Source organism: Nomia melanderi, chromosome 11 (genome assembly GCF_051020985.1).
Source record: "Nomia melanderi isolate GNS246 chromosome 11, iyNomMela1, whole genome shotgun sequence".
In the NCBI taxonomy this organism is placed as follows: domain Eukaryota; kingdom Metazoa; phylum Arthropoda; class Insecta; order Hymenoptera; family Halictidae; genus Nomia; species Nomia melanderi.
In genome coordinates this window covers 10,273,141-10,291,752 of record NC_135009.1, presented here as the reverse complement: position 1 = coordinate 10,291,752, position 18,612 = coordinate 10,273,141, and the positions used below count along the sequence as shown (strand labels likewise).

Genomic DNA, 18,612 nt, shown 5'->3' with positions numbered 1-18,612 from the left:
TGACGAAGCGAAAACGATATTCCTTGAAACTAACTCGAAGGGAAATTACAAGTACATTCAGGAACAAAGTTATTTTATTCCAATAGTTCACTTATCAAGGCATTGTAAAGTTCAACATTAAATATCAGATTTTATAGTTTTACCGCGTTAAATGAAGTGGTGACTTAGAGTCATCTCCCGAGTGCAAAGGGTTAATTATGTTCGGTTTGTAGGAATAAAATTTCTGTTCGCGCGTTTTAGGTTGTAGAATTGGTGCGATATGAGTCGATGACTTACTGGTTGGGATTGAGGAATTTGAGAGGGAATAGGGAAGCGATTTGATATAAAATAAATTTTATCTAATATAAAGTAGGATAGTGTCGTTTGAAGTTTGACAGTCACTTATGAGAACGAAAGGAATCATTAAAATGTTGTTTTTGTTTATAGGGTCCAAATTTTAAAAGCCCCAAAAAACTGTTGGAAATACAATATGAAGTAATTAAAAAGTTTAAGTAAAAAATCCAAATGTGACTCAAAGTTATATCGTGGTTCGATTAGGGTTAAATCTAGTTTAATTAGTTCAATTTAATAAACGTTCAGTGTTATAATACGGTTCTCTATCGTCTGAAATATTGAATTCCCTCTGTGAGTTTTCTCTGGCTAATCCATTCATTCACCTCACTGAAGCAAAGAACAATATTTATTACGCGATGGAAGAATCGTTCGCGGTTGGCTCCTTCCGGTTTCTGATTACGCGATCACAGTTGATAGTTGAATGCCTGAAACGACGGGAATTCGATTCGTTTCGCGGAGATAATGTCGGTTTTCGTTTGCAGCCCCCCCGGAGACGCCTGGAGCAGGCTTGCTACAATGGTGAACCTGCTGGAAAAGTTGAATTATTCCAGATCGATCTTGATCCAGGCCAAGGACGCGGAGAGTCGCGAGGACGGTGAGTTTTTCATACAGTCGCATCCCTTATGCTCGAATACTATTATTATCGTTTAACCATTGTTATAATCGTTTTATCAATATTTAACACTGAAACCACACAGTAATTAGAGTGACTTATTTCGAATTTCTATAAAAATTAGAACAATACGAAGGTTGTCGTAGGCTTGTGTCTGTGCAAATACACGAATTTAATTGGGTATCTTTCGGAAAAACGCTTCCATAATTTAAATACTGGAAAAATAAAAATTCTGAAATGTTTGCAATTCCAGTTTACTCTAAAAGTAGTTTCTAAGATAGACAAAAGTCATTCCACGCTTTCATGCATAATACTTTCACACATGACGACCCCTTTCCAAAAAAGTGATTAATCGATGAAGAAACCCATTTTTTAAGGTCGAAAACTTATGCATCATACTTTCTTATATCTTCTCCTTGTTCTACAACATTTTGGTTTTGATTTGAAAGAAGTTTCATCGCTCTATCTTAACTCTTTCCGCTCGAAGGTTCCTCGTTAGAAATATTCCACATTTTCCGATGAGCCGTAGACGATATTTCTTAAAACTAACTTAACGATCAACTTCACGAGCCACAGAGAAACGGGATTTATTTGCACGAAATTTGTATTTTTCAAAAGAAAATCATTTTGTCTTATTAGGAGTACTTACCAGTAGGTTTACGGAGATTTATTGTACAATTTATTCTATTGGCTTTAGAAAAATTGATATTCACTCATTTAGATTTTGGAAATTGAAGGTCTAAAGACAATTAAAGTACACATTTTTGTTATTGTATCAATAAAAAACGACGGAAACATTTTCTAAATAATATTCATAAAATTCGATATGCGTCAAATTGACGCGTTTCGTGAACCTGGTGTTAACTCTTTGCAGTCGAGAGGTGACTCTCAGTCGCCATTTGATTCGATATAACAAAATTACAAAGTGTTATATATAATATTGAGTTCCATATAATGCATCAACATGCGAAATATTTCTATAAAATAGCTTTGTCTCTTAATTTACGTATGTTTTCTCATTAGTTCGTTTCAAATAGTGTCATCTACGTCTCGTAGGAAAGTGTCGAATGTTTCTAGCGAAAAGCTTCCGAGTGTAAAGGGTTAACAGCACAATGGTAACTTTCAATTTTCGTTATGCGAATCATCGAATTCGAAGTTTTTGTCCATGGGCGGCCGCACTTCGCCGTCACAAGACGCCGTCGCCTCTTCTTACATTCGAGATTCCTCGATCTTAATGAGACGTTCGGCCGGGGTTTACTGTAACTGCGTAATGACATGGCCGCCGGGGGCATTTTAAATACTGGGTGGGTCGGCCGATGGGAATCCGAGGTGAACCGGGGTTCAATGGCATTTTATTCACGTTCGCGGGGCAAAGGGGACTGAGTGGTTCCGATCGGAATCGGGTCAGAGGATCATTCCGCGATAAAGGTTGCTTGGATTTTGTTTACCCCGCACAGCGTAGTCCGTATACAAGGAGAACAAGGATTAGCGTAGATCGTGTATCAGACTGACGATAATTAGCGTGGGTCGTTTGTAAGATCAATAACGATTAGCGTAGATTCTACGCAAATTGGAATATGCGAGGTATGCGGTAAGTTTGCAAAACGAAAGTTCGAATGAAGTTTGATTTCACCGGCGTCTCGTTTACGAACTGCTGGAATGTATGAAACCGAGAAGCAGTAGGTCACAGTTGCGGGACGAAGGTTCAATTCATAAACAGCGAATCTGGCAGCAGTCGAGTCGACAAATAACCATCAATAATACATTATTTCCTACAAAGCTTCATTCGTCACTCCCAAAAAACGTGAACATTCCAGACCTAACTTCGAATCCACCGACAAACCCTGCACAAGCTAAATCGAACTCCTCCCAATTCCCTCAAACCCACAAACACGTCCTCACGAATCCTCTACAATGGCGAACATACAAAACGCCATTCAACGAATTTTCAATCCCGTTCCTCGACGTCGATCGCCCCGCCGCGACAACGAAACGCTGGGCCCCGAGTAATAGTGTCACCGTAATAATTCTCGATCAAACAATACCGTCGCGGACGTTAATTACAAGCTGTCCGGCAGCCGGCTGCCGTAATTCCTGAGCAAATATCCCAGGCAGCCGGGGCAGCGCGCGACGATCCCCCGCGATAAACAGCCTCTCGGGATATATCCACCTCTCTCCCTCCCCTCCCTCCGTCCCGCCGCCTCTCCCCTCGCCCCACCTGGACCCTGGACCAGTCCTCAATCGAAAAACTTAAGTTCTTCGAACGGTGAAGCCTCTGCCCGTCTGTTGACCCGTGGATAGCCGCCGGTTACGTAACGGTGAATCCGTTCGATGTGACCACTGGCAGTGCCATACGCTCGCCGGGGCCCGTTTACAAGTCGCCAGCCAATGGTCTCTCGGCGTGCACCATGAGCCACGCCGCTCCGCGCGGCCCGCGCTACTGTGCCCTCTGCACTCGATCTCTTTGTCCCTTTCTGCATGCATCTTATGAATACCTGAAGATCCGGCCGGCCCGCTGTTTCTACGCTCTAGGCTCATTTGCGCGACCCGCGGCGATTCGGCGATTGTTGCGATGCGGGCCTCGTTGTGGGTGTTTCGCAGAGGATTGAGTAGTTTTGGCGGTGTTCGTTGCGACTGATCGGGGAGGGTTGTTTATATGGCAAGGAAAAGAGTGGGATTGTTCGGTGAGAGACGTTTCGGAGGTTTTTGTGGGAGCGTGGGGGATGTATTGGACTTTCGTCTGGTGCTGAAGGTAGTTTGCACTGATGTACGATTGCGAAGGTGTGAATGATTGGGATTTGGTTATTTGATTGTGAATTTAGACCATCTGTGGGTGTTTTTGATGGAATTTTTGTATTTCTAATGGGAGTTTGGAGAAAGAGTTACTGCTTGCTGGAAAGGACAAACGAGATACGTTAACTGATGCGTCCATTCTGGAGTGTTCATTCACTTTTTCTCAATAAGGAATGTAAGCTCCGGGTGATCAATTATTTTGGTATAAGATCGCATGCGTCTGATTGCCGGAGTGGATTGAATAAATTACTACTTTTTCTTATCGTGTGCAAAGAGAAAGGACTGATTGCGGAACGCGATGATCTAGAATAGGAGTTTGTCCTTGCTCGGATCGGCGCTACACCCGTGTTCAAAAAAGACCAGTCGCGATTTAATGGATCAACAACGGTCGGTCTTGTATCATCGACATATTAAATGATGAATCATGTACTGTTATCGTGTACAAACCTGTCTGAAATGTAAGTATAACAAGATCAAGGACGCGGCTCGTAACTAGAACGGGCATTGCCAGTTGCGCGGATCCGTTAGGATAGATCTAGTTCTGGTCAAAGGACTCGGTGACACGTATAGTACTACTCTAATAAAAGAACGTTCACAATATCATCGTTTCGTGTTTACTCGCTCGTCTTCTCTTTCTAGTAGAAAAGTCTTTAATCTCTACCTTACTGTGAATTGATCTTTACATCGATCACATATTAATGTTCTTTGATTCTCTGAAACTTTAGTAACACAAATCATAATTTTCATAAATATTGTTCGAATTCTTAACTCTTCGAATGATCAGCTATCGATTTTCAATCTACGTTCATTACAATTATTTTGTATGATATTATTAATAGCATCATTAAACTGAAACGTTGATTACAAAGTTCAATTAGATCGATAACAAAATAATGGACAGAATAGAAATAATTATCCGAGTCCTCTATATTTCTAATGGTTCGTTTCGATATTAATCTTCCAAAATGAAAAATCCCCATCTCCGTATTCACTGCGAATTGAATTCTTACCAGAACAATTCCGCTATTCTACTGGCGAGTCGAGTAAAACGAAAAGCGACGAAATAAAATGAAAAGGAGAGGGACGAATGAAAAAGGTATCGAAATGCTAAGCAGCAGGAATGTCCTGCACGGAACGATCGTGCGCACGCGAGAACGCAGCGAGCGCGATACGGTTCGAAAAAGGAACCGAGACAGTAACGGTACCTCCAGGCTAACGTGTGCCGTAACGCCAATTTGTTGACTCCGACGGTTCATGCGTTTGGTACTCCGTCCTGTTCTCCTTCTACCCGCCGATTTACCTTACGCACGCGCGGGAACGCGTTGCATTTCCAGACACAATGGTAAATTGAACAAAAGGCCACTGGGGAACACCGTTGAACGTGCCCGAGCAACAATCTTTTATTGTGTCGATCGGCAACCGTTTCTTTCGATTCTCGTGTTCGTCCCTGCCTCTCTCTTACGATGGGCCATTTTTACCGAACGCCTCGGTTCAATTGGTTTCGAACGATCGAAGATCGAGGTTGTCGAAGCAGAAAATAATACAATATTCTTTCATTTAGTTGTTGAACCCAATTTAATGGTACATGTATACCTGCAGCTGTGTTTGTTTCCTAATAACACTCTTTTCAAATGATAATAATATTTCTTTTAATCATTATCATCGTGCTTACGTTCTACCGTGTTCTAGTAGGCGGAGAGATAAGAAAGATATCGAAGTATTTTTCAATGTTCCGTCGTGAATAATCGAAATTTTGTATTTTGATAATCTATTTTTGAATGCTATATTAGTGTTTGGAAATAAAAGTGAAGAATCTTTCAGTCTTTCAGTTTTCTTGTCTTAACATTTACTGGTACTTTCAAAGAATCATTGATTCTTTCAATGTTCGATAGATTTCTAGCTTAAGGAATAAACGGAGATTCATTGAAGAAGTTTAATGAGATCAAAGAATTGCAATGTTTGAATCGTTTTCTTAAATAGTAGACGATCTAAGGAGATTCCCGTTTACTTTCGTGTGTATAGAAGAGAAACACGAACAGAGCGAGCCGACAGTGCGAAAGTGGAAATCTTATTACGACGTGTATATTCTCGAGCATGATGGTTCATTACCTCGGACGTTCATGAAAAATATACTCGGAGTCCGAGTATAATACAAATACCTTGATTTATTCTTCCAATTGTAAATAAAGCCCCGGAGGAACCGAAGCCACGGCTATCCTTGTTAGCCGGGATTAGAATCGAAGAGGGAACGATCCTGTTGCCCCGTCTACCGATTTCAAATCTGTGTCGGCGACCGACCGCCATTAATATTCGCGAGAGTTGCGCGAATCGCTTTACAACACCAGGATACATTTATCGCGAATATTACACGAAGTTCAGGGTCAGTACGGCCCGAGAACTCGCGTGGAACGCGAGGAGGGTCGGGTTAGGCTACGTATCGACTTGAGAGTCTGGTTACAAAGAATCGTTATTGGCCACATAGGCATTTATGTACATACACTGACAGATTATCGATTCAACAGTCGTTGCTCATATCATCGTGAAGCTAACAGTGTTGTTTTTAATAAAGTACACGTACATTCTGACTTTTAAATAAGCTTTTCAACTTATTCTCAATAACACCTTCAGTTAGTTGTAAATTTTAGTGTACTGAATATAAAGTTTCTTTTTCTCTTTCGCGTATGATTATCGTAGAAATCAATTTGAAAACATTGTAACTATGCATTGTTGTTAATATTTGACATATCGTGGTACCAGCAAATACGTATTCTTGTTAAATGAATTATTCAAGAATTGTATGGGAGAGAAGGGGAAGATTTGCTGATTCAAAATTGAGGAACGAAGTTCTGTGAGAAGTGTTTATATCAGTTTCGTAAATCGAACAGAAAATTTACGTTACTCGTACAGTGTGTGTATCTTGCTTTCAAGAAAATGCAAGTACTTTCTAGGATCATACTGATGGGAATGTCTGGCATCGTTTTCTGAAATTACTTTCACGTGTATGTGTGTAATGTAATTCTCTAGACTGAGTTTCGTGTGGTATGGTGGTTAACTCGTGTGAATCGCTCTCATACGGGTACTTAGCATAAATCACACTGGAATTCTGGAATGGCAAGTGTACACGTAGCACAGTCGACTTTTTTTGAAGTTAAATTAAACAACTTCACCTTCGACGATCCTCTGAATCTGAAAAATGTTTAACCACTTGTTCTGCGATCGCGAAGCTCGGCTTCCTCGGGAAAACGAGATGCAAATGAGTACTTGAGATTTTTTATTGTTAATGTTCAAACGCGCACACATATAAATAGTGATGTCACTGTCATAGTACAGTGGAATACGCAGACTTCTATTTTCATTTCTTCTGTAAACTTCAAACACCACCAGTGAATCAACATTTTCAGTAGATCTATACTTGTGTTCCAACATTTCACATTTCGTAATTCAATTTTATATTACATTTTATATTACTTCAAAATATTTCCACTGAAATGATACCATATTACTCAAGTACCCTTGGATACTTCACAAAATATTCTCAGTTCACCCAAAAATTTCTACCTTCCAGAAACTCAATACTAAATACCTTAAATACCTTAAATATTCAATAACTAACCATCCAACGTACATCACAACTTCTTCCATTCGCTCATTCACGTTTCGATGCACCTTCCCACGCTCCTTTACCCAAGTGCAGGCTACATAAAAAACAACGCTCGCCCTCCGTAAGATCTCGCTACGAGACAGTATTTAATTATTTTCACTGACATTCGGTCCACCCTTCGCGCAAGTATCTTCATCCAGTAAGCATTTAGTACCCTTCCTCGAGATTCGCGCGACGCAAACGAGGTAAAACCGTGGGACACGCGACTAAGCTCTCGGGATCGTCTCGCGCGTGTACACGTAGCATTAGCATCGGGGGGATCAGCTGCCCGAGGTCCGCGATTGATCATCCCGCAGGACTTCGCGCCGTGGGGCAGATTAAGAGTCCCGGTTCGCGGCCGAAAGAAATATAGAAACTTAATCGCGCTCTCTATTTCGCATGCACGTGTTGTTAATGCGAATTCCAAATCGGTGTCGTGGCGGCGATCGCGTTAACCGGCGTCGGTTAACGACGCGATGCCGGATCGGCCGGCGCTGCTCGTGACGCTGCGATACCCGAGATCCTTGCCCGCGGTCACGTAATCCTGCTTCTTTTAATAGTCCTTGCATTAACTATCGATTAAACATTACAGAGCAAATATTAGCTCTCCGCGAAGAGTACGAAAAAAACGGGGGAAAAGAATCGCGCACGGTGGATCGTAAACCTGCTCCCGCGAGGATATTCAGCGGAGTTTACGAGCATCGTCATTATTTGGACCGTTCATTATGAAAGTGGTGTATGTCCAGCCCCTTTTTTCTCCTTTCCGTGGCCAGATATTTAAAGGGTTGCGGTTTAATCGATTTCAAAATACCGGGGACGCGTATCGAGTTTGTCCGCGCTCCTATGAATTTAAATGTGCATTAACTTACCGTACGTTGAATTAAACGAACGTTATCCTGTCCTTTCGTTTAAACCGTGTACGAACTTGTATTGTTAATGAATAATTATTCCGGTCTACGTGTCAGTTTCTCGTTTGCTGGACTTGGAGATTTTAAAACAGTGGAATTTTCTTGAATATTTCGCTCGCGTCGCTTTTATTGTAAATGGTTTACTTTATTGCACTCAGTGAATCTTGTTTGATATATCGATAATATTAACGGTACTGCTGATATCATCTTCGTATCATTTATAACTGTGAAGATGTTCCCTTGAGACTTTTATTCCTTGCCCTCGTTGATTTTTCTTTATGCTCGCTGTTCATTTATTTGACATGTTCGCGTGATCAGTGTCTGCGGTCACTGTCGAGCGACGCTCTTTGTCAGCGAAGCTCATCGATCTTGCAACAATGTCATCCGACAAACTGAAATGTCGTTGATTCTCGTTTATCCGTTCCCGAGGCCGGGACTAACCGGAACGCCCTGCCACTCCCCGGTAGTTGTTGCTGAATGTTCATCGTCGTTGCATTCGGTTTCGCATTTGCATGATAACAGGCCGCGTGTATCATTACCTGTTGCTTCGATTTGTCACCACCGCATTATTCTCGAAAGAGTATTTGTAACCGTCCGTTCACGTCCGATGTAAAAAGTTTAAACATCGGATTCCGAGTACGAACTTGCACATAGTTGCAGCTGTGATTGATAGCGTATCAAATTCATTTATAACGTGTTACGTTTAACGCAGAAGCGTTCGTGTAAATAAATAAAATTGTCGAAGAGTAACGAGGATGACGAAATAGGAACAACAGGAGAGCGCAGGAACGTACTTTATTCTCTAGAAGTTTAGAATTATTTTGAAAATTGCAGTTATACTTTATTATCACGTTTCGCTGCGTTCATTCATGAAAGATGAGGTCTGAAAGTTTTTGTGGACGTTTCTTGCAGAACTCGAATTGGTTAAATTACCGGAAGACACGACTTTGGCAGGATTTACGCCGCTAATGTCGAATCCTCAGGATCCCTGCTACGCCGAGAAGACCGAGGACATGGTAAACATATCGCTCTTCATTTGAATTTTCTTTTTAGCACTATTTCTACTGAAGATGTCAACAGACACCTTTCGAATTTTCAACTTAAAATTGTTTTTCAAGCGTAGTCGAATATTCTGAATTGACTTTTCAAAATTTAATTGAGGGAAAATGATTAAACCGAGAGAATAATTTTAAATTACAACTTCAAAAGGTGTCTTTTGACACCTTCGGTAGAAATAGTGTTAATCATATACTTTTATTCATTGAAAAGATTAGTTCTTTAAATAATGTATTGATCTATTTTGAAGATCGAATCAGTTCCATTATTGTTATTCGTTGGTTGTAAAATATGATCAATTAATTTTGTATATATGAGGATTCGGTAGTTGAAATAGTCTTTCTATTTGACGCTGCAAGCGTTCGGTACAAATGCTGAATCATAGTTGAAATTTTAATAACACCGTATATTTATGTATTCATGATGTATTCCAGGAAACAGCGCAAGTGTGTCTCAGGATAAACAAGATTTTGTTCTTCGGGCAAGTTTACCTGTGCGGACTCGAGACGCCGGTGTTGAAATTACAGAAGAGCGAGAACGGCGACAGTGAATATGTCTCCGTGGTGGAAGCCTCGAGCACGAGCACCCCTAGCTCACCCCCGGAACAGGTAACCAAATTAACTCGTTCGAACAACATACACAAAGTAAACGACAAATTGGAAAAAAAGACTCATTTGCTTAAGAAACTTTAGAAGAATTCTATAATCTTTACAGAACGTCTAATCGTATTTACCATTTATTTAGTAAATGTATCATTGATTCAGTTCAGTTTGTTTATAATTATAAATTCGTAAATCTAAGTTTTAAATTTAGAATGAAACGTTACCAAAAAGTTCCAAAATTCATGAAACAAAATAGTTTCACGTAAGAAGGGAATATTCAGTCGAAAACGAGCAAGAGGTTTATAGTACAAATAAATATTAAGGGAAACGCGTATTATCGACTGTAAATAATCCAATCACTAATTACAAGTTTAATTAATATTAACGTCTAGTACACAGTTATCGAGAGAACGATTCTCGAATTATCGAGTTTACCGGTCATAAGGTAACTATGATGGATGCTAAATGAAGATAAACTTTATTTTGAGTATTCGAGTGGGACTTACGCGTCCCAGTGGTCATGAAGAGTTGGAAACTATATTTCGGAATTAGGGGTAACGAGGTCGAAACGAATCGAATTGTTTCTAAATACTGTTAGGACGTTCGAATGACTTTTCGCGGCGTCGAGGTAATTGGTTCAAACGAAACTCTAACTCACTTTGCAGAGCGACTCGGAGCTTCTGGTGGAAAGTTACAGCGAGGGTGAAGACGAGCCAGTGTCATCCACCCTGAGGAGATTACCTTCCTGTTCGGATGTACCTGACGATGGCACCACGCCGGTCAACGTGGTCGAAATAAGGTCGCTGATCGAGAGGAAAGAGGAACTGGAGAGACGCCAGCGGAAGCAGGATCGTCATCGGCAACGGGTACAGGTCAGTACCGACTAATCATTATATTGCGAATGCTCATGCATTCACGACAAATTTGAAAGTGAAAAATTGCAGAGATACACACTTGATGATGTTTATTCATCGTAATTTCATTTATCCAATTATACTCTAAAAACTCTGGACTTGCGAAAGAAAAGTATAATGATCATTATCGTACAATTTTGAACTAATTCGTGTAATTTTCAAATTTAATTTCTATAAATGATTATACTTTTTCTAAATTTCTGCAAATCTCTTATATTCGCATAATATACCGATCACTCCTCTATTTCCGTTGAAATCGAAGCGAATAGACGATAAAAATAATTCGTTTCGTCGGTACGACGTACAGCCCACAATTCACGAATTTGCCGAGTCTCACCCGTTGCAGCCGGTCGCTCGCAGATTTTATTCGACTGCGAAGGGATTATCTGGAAGTTTCGAGTTCCCTGCAGTTCCCTCGTTTCCCCGGGCTGTCGCGCCCCGTTCGCAAGGGTCTCGCCGACCGGTCGACCGTAAAACAGAATCGACACTTCCGAATTTAACCTGGCGCGGCTCGAATTTTCTATAAATAGAAACGTCAGTCCGATATCGCGGCTCAATGATTCTCCGACCCGAGATATCCTGACGACCGTTTCCTCGGGCTCTTCCTTTATCTTCATCGTCCCTCCACGGTCCGCCCGGAACGCCGACAAAATGGTCGTCCGAGCAAGAGACAAAGAAAACGAAAACTTCGAAGGACTAAAAAAAATCGGGAACGACGAGACACGCTAGTAACGCTAAGTCGAACTAAATCAAGAGATTACCAGGACACATCGGTGCGTACTGTTGCACCTTTCGCACCCTTTTTTACACCCCTTTCTGTTCTTTTGCGTCTCGCCCCTTTTCTTCGCGCCCCGCTCGTCCCGTTCATCGTCCTTTTATTTTTCGGGGGTCCCGGATCCTTCGGCGACGCGGCACGCAAGCGGGCCGTTTTTATTTACGGCATCGGCGATCCTCCTTTTTGCATATTTATTATCGAACCTCAGGCCTGGGCCGGATTTTGTGCCTACTATGTGGCCCGGGGGCCCTCCATCTTCACGCCCCCGCCTCGCGAAGGGATATTTTTCTCTCAAATGAGCCGCGCGACAAAGAAAAAAACTTGCCTGCCTCTGCCGGCGCGGAGGATCTTGTTTTCCCCCTTTTTTCGCCTCTCGTTTGGGGTGTCGTTTTGGATACGATGGAACACTCTGATGGATATTTGGTATTTCTGGTACTGATCTCTGGCTTGGCGTGAATGTGCTTTCCGATTGTAAATTCGGGAGGTGTGCATATTTTATCGCACTCCTTTCATAAATGTATAATATACACTCAGATTATTCAAATATGCAGCGATCGTTTGAGGCAAAGCTTTTATAAAACATATGATTGTTCGTTCAAGCTTCTCTCTGTCAACTAGAATAACTAGTACCAACATCGAAGTAATTTTATCCTCGTAGACCTCCAATTTTTCCATAACACTTATCTCAATACCGAATCCCTTAACATCCCAATTTTTCCATAATCTTCATCTCAAACTCCGCTCTTTAAATACTGCGACATCGCATTTACCGCAATCTCCTTTCGTTAGAATTTCTCGACCTCCTAATTCTTTGTCCTATCCCGAAACTCCTGGCCTGACACAAAAATCCGACGTCCGAGTTTAGTTTCCCTTGTCGCCGAATCGTCTTGAGAGTTCACCGTTCCTCGTTTCTTCATCGGTATCATTCGGATTATCCTCTCGTTCCACTTAGTTCTCGTTTCAGCGAAAGGGGGAGACCGAATAAATTCGCCTGTATCTGCTGAATTTTCGGCGAGAGACGGCTTTATCAGAGGGCAGGAGAAGGTTCCGTCGGATAGGGTGCGCGGGAACGGTGGAGTGGGAGACGGGAACACGGAATATCATCCCGGGTATAAAGTTACCCCGTCGGACGTGGCACGATAGAGGGTCGGCTGACAAGTGTGCCGTGTTACCCTGCCGAAATAAAGGATACTTTTGATATCCTGCCGCTAACACGGGCCCGGTAGTCCGTGTTCGATCGGCTCGGGACGCCATTGTATCGCTGCTCGTTCTTCTTTTCTGCGGTCCCCCATACCCGCTCCTCTTTTCCCGCGGCGAGATGTTCTTCGCTTTTTATGAACCTTGATAAACCAACGTCCACCTTGTACCGTGATATCGACTCCGCCGGCTGCAGAGGCGATGTTCACGGATGAAATTCCCTCCTAACGATCCGAGTAACTTAACACTTGGGGGATGAGGGTTGATCCGGGATTTTCGTGTTCGCCGGTGTGCGGAACGTTCCGGACGGAATATTCCGTTGTTACTTCAATGTTTCGAGGGTGAGGATGAATTTCACGTAATGTTCGGTAATGTACTTCTTTCCGGGAAATTGGAGAAGTAACTGTTTCATACTGAATATAATATTACGCCAATTTCGAGAGTACGGATGAGCTTTAGGTAATTCTAACACATTTCTCCTGCGAAATCGGTGAAGTTATGGTATAGTACTTTGCGATACAGTTTTTAATCTATTTCAATGGAAGAGCGTGTTAGTGAGCTACTGAATAATATCTGTAACGTAGTAGTTTTGGACTAATCAAGGCACACGAGTAGATGTTTCCAATTTAATTATAAGTTAAACCGTTCTATTACTACTCGTACTGTAGATGTAGAATTCTTTTAACACATTGCGTACTGGTAACGAGAAATATCGTTTTTATATAAACACTCTTAGCTATATAACTTTGATAATTACCACAGCATTTAAGGAAATATTAAATTTCCGCACAATTTAATTTTCTGATAATTAGCCGGTGCGCAATGTGTTAAGATCATATTTCTTCCAGTTAGCAATCGCACAGAGAGATTCTATTTCCCCCGAAGCACGGGTATAAAAATATAATGAACAGGCTAAATGTCAGCGAACCGTAGCGTCTAGAAATGAAAGACACGCGATCCGCGGCGCGACGCGACGCGTAGCGTACGCAGACATCACGGGACTCGTTCACCGTGACCGTCACCTAGATTTCCCCTTCAATCCCAGCCGCGCCGAAACGATCGATAAATCACACCGAGCGTGGTTCTAGTTCAAGTCCGCGGTTGCCCGTTATCCCGTCGGAAAACGGTCTGCGAAAACGCTCGCCTAACTGTACAAAAAAATTAATGACGCTTCCGGGAACAATTGACCCGTCGTTCTCCTCTCGCTCCAGTTTAATTTTCGTCGCGACACGAAAACGGTACCTGCTTCCTCGCGGAATTCGCACGAATTCCGCCGTGTAACCACATCCCGCCGCGAATTCTCGCGGTCGCCGGGTCACGGAGACCCGGTAAATTAAAAGGGAATTAGAAGAACGTGCCGTTGTTAACCGGTTTTTCGTAACTGGAAACCCGCGAATCGTCTGCTTGATTAAATTTAAACGTCGCGCCTTGCCCTGGCGGTCGCTGGACTATTTTTGACGCTATAAATCAACAGACAGGTGGTTGCTCGAGAGAAAATGCAAATTTTAATGGGACTACACGCGCTTAAGTGGCGGGGTTATTGTTCCTTTTTCTCTTTTCATGGCTTTGTTATTGAAAGTCGGAATATTGTAATGGATTGAAAATTAAACAACCTGCGGCGATTGATTTATTTACTTTCCGAAATTCATTGTATATTGGAATATTAAACATTGAACGTTTAATAACAGGAAAGTGACATTTCTGTGCTTCATATTGAAAGAAAAGCTTTCAACTAAAATACTTCTTCATCGAGTACCAATTTCTAGAGTTGAATCTTTGTTCGACTTTACGTTCTCTAATATCATAATTTAATAAAATCCTAATTAAAATCAGTAACCAAAGAATATTATAATCAAATTCCTACGACTATTTGACCATTTCTAAACGAGGTGGATACGTAAACGGAAGGAACATTCGAGTTCCTTTATGACATGCTGCGACCGACAGTCTGCAGAAACATTTCATCTGTGAATATTAAAAATATTTGAGAAAATCTGTGATAATGTTGCTTACTGGACACCCGTTAATGCGAGTGTTCGATGATTTACGAGCTCGCAGCCACGCGCGCGTTGCGGATCGTGTAAAATTTGGGGCGGCCCGTTGACGAGTGACATAATTGAACGTCGACACAGGTGGAACTGGTTCCGCGTGACGAGGAAATTGTTCCGGATGCGTGCGAACAGGTTCGTCGGTTTCGGGCTGCGATAATTGACACGCAAGGCTTGCGTTATATCCACGTGTTATCCCGGGGGCTAGGAGATTACGAGGACGGGTCACGGGAGATGGACTCGTTGCCATTATCGTCGAGGTCGCGTCGTCTGCCGTTCGCCGCGAAAATTACGATTTAAAGTTTCATTTAATTGGAGATTAAGTTTAATTGGAGATCCGTCCGCGTTTGAACATCGTTCTTCCTTTTACATTTTATCTGTCCCTGGTCTTTTTCATCCGTTTCCATTGAGCTGACGTGCACATCGGAGATATTACTTGGTTGTAAATGGTACTCGTGTTATTGAAAATATTGTAGATATTTCGTCGGACTGCCATTGCTTCGTATTTTTACCGTTGGCATTAGGTAAAATATTTAGGAAGATCCATTGTGTTCTTAATTCAGTGAATTTAACTACAATTTTAAACTATTTAACTGGTTTCATTAAAATTTTTGTTTTGTTTTTTTGACTACTTGAAACTCGTTTTATTTAATGTTGTATTATAAATATTGAAGTAGTGTATTGGAATCGAGGTTAGTAGATTTAGAATAGTATAGTATCTTTTCTTTTATTTTTCTTGGATCTAAGAATGTTCCTCTAAAAGTCACACGATTAAATAATCTGTCGGAGAAGCTGAAATAAATATTTCCGGAGCGATTTATTCCGTGAGTAATTTTAGCTTATAAACTATTTTTCAGGAATATGTCATGGAAAATTATGGAGGATTTTCTGTTACGTTTCTTACGCTTGTCTTCTCGGAATCAATCGCTCGTAAATCCATCGAACAGTGATTTAATTAGATTTAAGTGAGTTGCTCGAATGGAACCCCGTGTCGTTCCTTGAGCCCCCTTTCCAGTGTTGTATAATTATCATGATAAGGGATAGTAAATTATTACGGTTGTCAGAATGAGGGACTCACGTTTAAGATGATTACACTTAAGTGATACTGGCTGATGTTTCGATGCTTGTTCTCTCGGAATTGTGAAATTATTGTGGTACAAGCGAATTGACTGTCACAGTCACGATAATAGAAGATTAATGTTTCATTTAATGATATTTAATAGTAGATTGCTGGCGCCATTCTGTCAAGTTACTTTCTTGTCCCGCGGAAACCTACAATTACGCAGACATTGATGAACCGATTAATCTCTTACTTGATTATGTTCGCCCGAACTTTCTGCTCCTTTTACCGTTACCTTTCCAATAGTCGTCTACCGGGATTGAAATTTTGATTAATAGCTTCTGCACGCTTAATTGCTTCGTTTATGAGATCTATTAACACGTTAACTGTCACGCTAGAATTTATGAAAATTCCTTCAACTCTAAATATTCGTTTCGATTCATTTATAGTCCGAGACACGCGCTATTCGTAACTACTCGAAGATATTACAAAATATCGTTCACTCCCTTCGATCTTGTCCATTTCCGTCAAATCAATTTAAAACTAAGGAATTTCATGTAATGATAAGTACAGTACTAAATTCAATATTTTTTAGATAAAATATTATATAATAAAGAATTAAACATTTAAATTCTCGAATTCCTTCGTTGAAAGGAAGCTGATAACATTTCCAGAAAAATATGTTAAACTGTAGCCTATAGAACGAACTTTGACCCAGACCCAGTTCTTAGGTGTTCCAACGCTAATATGTTCAAAATTGATACTCAACGCGGGATCGTAGAGGTTAAACGATCCTAATCGAGCTACTTAGCCCAGAATCACGGGTATTTACCGGCCGGACCAAAATAAATGGCTTTTGCGGAACGGTACCCGTAATTAGCCAGGATTCGTTCAATTATCCTCGCGCCTCCGCTGCGAAACATCTCCTGAAATATTTATGTATCACGAGTGCCGGGCTATGTTTTCTAAATCGACCATTCAGGGTTCATCGACCAACCGCAGCGTGTCGACGGGTTAAGAAAAAATCGGCTGATGATCCTCGAAGATCGTATCTGGGACTAGATGAAGGATTACTCCACCGGAGATGAACGATTGATTAGATATTCAAGAATCATCGACGACTTCAACGGCGATTTCTTGTTGAGACAAGTAACATGTAGAATTCGATTAAAATTTCTGTTAGGGGATTTGTATCAATTTGTTAACTTGTTGCAGCTAGTTTTCTTTGGCTGGCGTGCGAAGCTAGTGTGCACAGTTTCATAACGAGGATAAAATAAGTTCAACACGCTTTCTAAAACTACTTCGTAGTTGAAGTAACGCGTCGAAGATGTGTTATTTAGGAAGTATGCGGTAGTAAAAGCTTCGAACAACTTGTTACACTTTACACGAACAGAAAATTGAATTTTCTCAAAGAGAACACGCGAACGGTTGCAATGGTGTTTTTGTTAGAAATCGATTATTCTAGTATTTTATATTAGAGTTCTAGCAGTGGTTTTCGATGATAAACAAGGTAACAGAAAGTTCGCTGAAAGATATCTATTCGAAACGGACTTAATTGCAATGGAAATGAAAGCAAGCCTTCCAATTTCACGCGTATATAACATATTCGTTAATATGGCAATTATTCCTAATATAATCAGATTTTACGCATTTATATCGCGCGCAAACGATCTGAACGGTATTAACACATTAAATGCCACGAGGGTCATCGGTGACCTCAACTAAATCGAATCACTATAATTCATTCGATTAAACGATGATTATTTGAAAACTTTTCTATATTACAAGTAATACGACCTGTAATAATAACAACGTAATTCAATGGCATAAGTTGATACATTATTTTCATTTTCTACATTTGTCTCGGCAAAATCGTGCGGCAGTCGACGTGTTAATCAGTGATCAAAGAAATGTTAGAAACAATTTGTCGACGAAAGTTTTCGCCCTGTCCTTCTCGATACGGTCCGAATAAGATTTCGAAGACGTCCGTATAGGTCGGGCGAGCAGCAACTGCGTGAGACCGGTCGCCTCGAAATGCAAATTCGACTCGCTGGAAAGGAGATGTGCCCGGCAAAAAGCAGTTCCGTGTAATGCGGCCGCGAGGATTAAATACGCTCGGAGCATCATTTAGGTGGCGCGATAAAAACGCCGCGCGGAACCGTTAATTCGGATGAGCATATCGTTCCTTATGAGACCTTCGCTCGTGGCCGTGCGAACTTCCCGGGACGAAGTTCGCGCGAGCCTGACATACACCGCGAGCAAAAAACTCTGTCAGCGTGATCGCGAATTCGAACAGGCACATTGTGTGTGTTGCGTATCGATGAATATAAACCCCTTGCCCTATGATTTATTTCTTAAGTCAACCCTTTGCACTCGGAAGCTTTTCACTGGAAACATTCGACACTTTCCTGTGAGACGTAGATGACATTATTTCAAACGAACTAATGAGAAAACATGCGTAAATTAAGAAACAAAGCTATTTTATAGAAACATTTCGCATGTTGATGCATTATACGAAACTTAATATTGCATGTAACACTTTGTAATTTTGTTATGTCGAATCAAATGGTGACTGAGAGTCGCCTCTCGAGTGCAAAGGGTGAACTGTGGTATTTAGTTGGAAAAACCTCTGGTTCTGCGTGCGATAAAATCGAAAAATGGAGCGTGTACTCG

At 41.3% G+C, this 18,612-nt stretch overlaps 1 protein-coding gene across 1 annotated transcript in view; it reads left to right on the top strand.

Moving 5' to 3' along the window:
* The window catches only part of LOC116430550 (uncharacterized), a 189,713-nt gene that overhangs the window by 111,004 nt on the left and 60,097 nt on the right, over nucleotides 1–18,612 (top strand). The window contains exons 20-23 of the mRNA XM_076371820.1: nucleotides 816–928; nucleotides 9,200–9,303; nucleotides 9,778–9,951; nucleotides 10,611–10,817. Coding sequence (XP_076227935.1) covers nucleotides 816–928; nucleotides 9,200–9,303; nucleotides 9,778–9,951; nucleotides 10,611–10,817 — 598 coding nt within the window. The remainder of the gene's footprint in view (nucleotides 1–815; nucleotides 929–9,199; nucleotides 9,304–9,777; nucleotides 9,952–10,610; nucleotides 10,818–18,612) is intronic.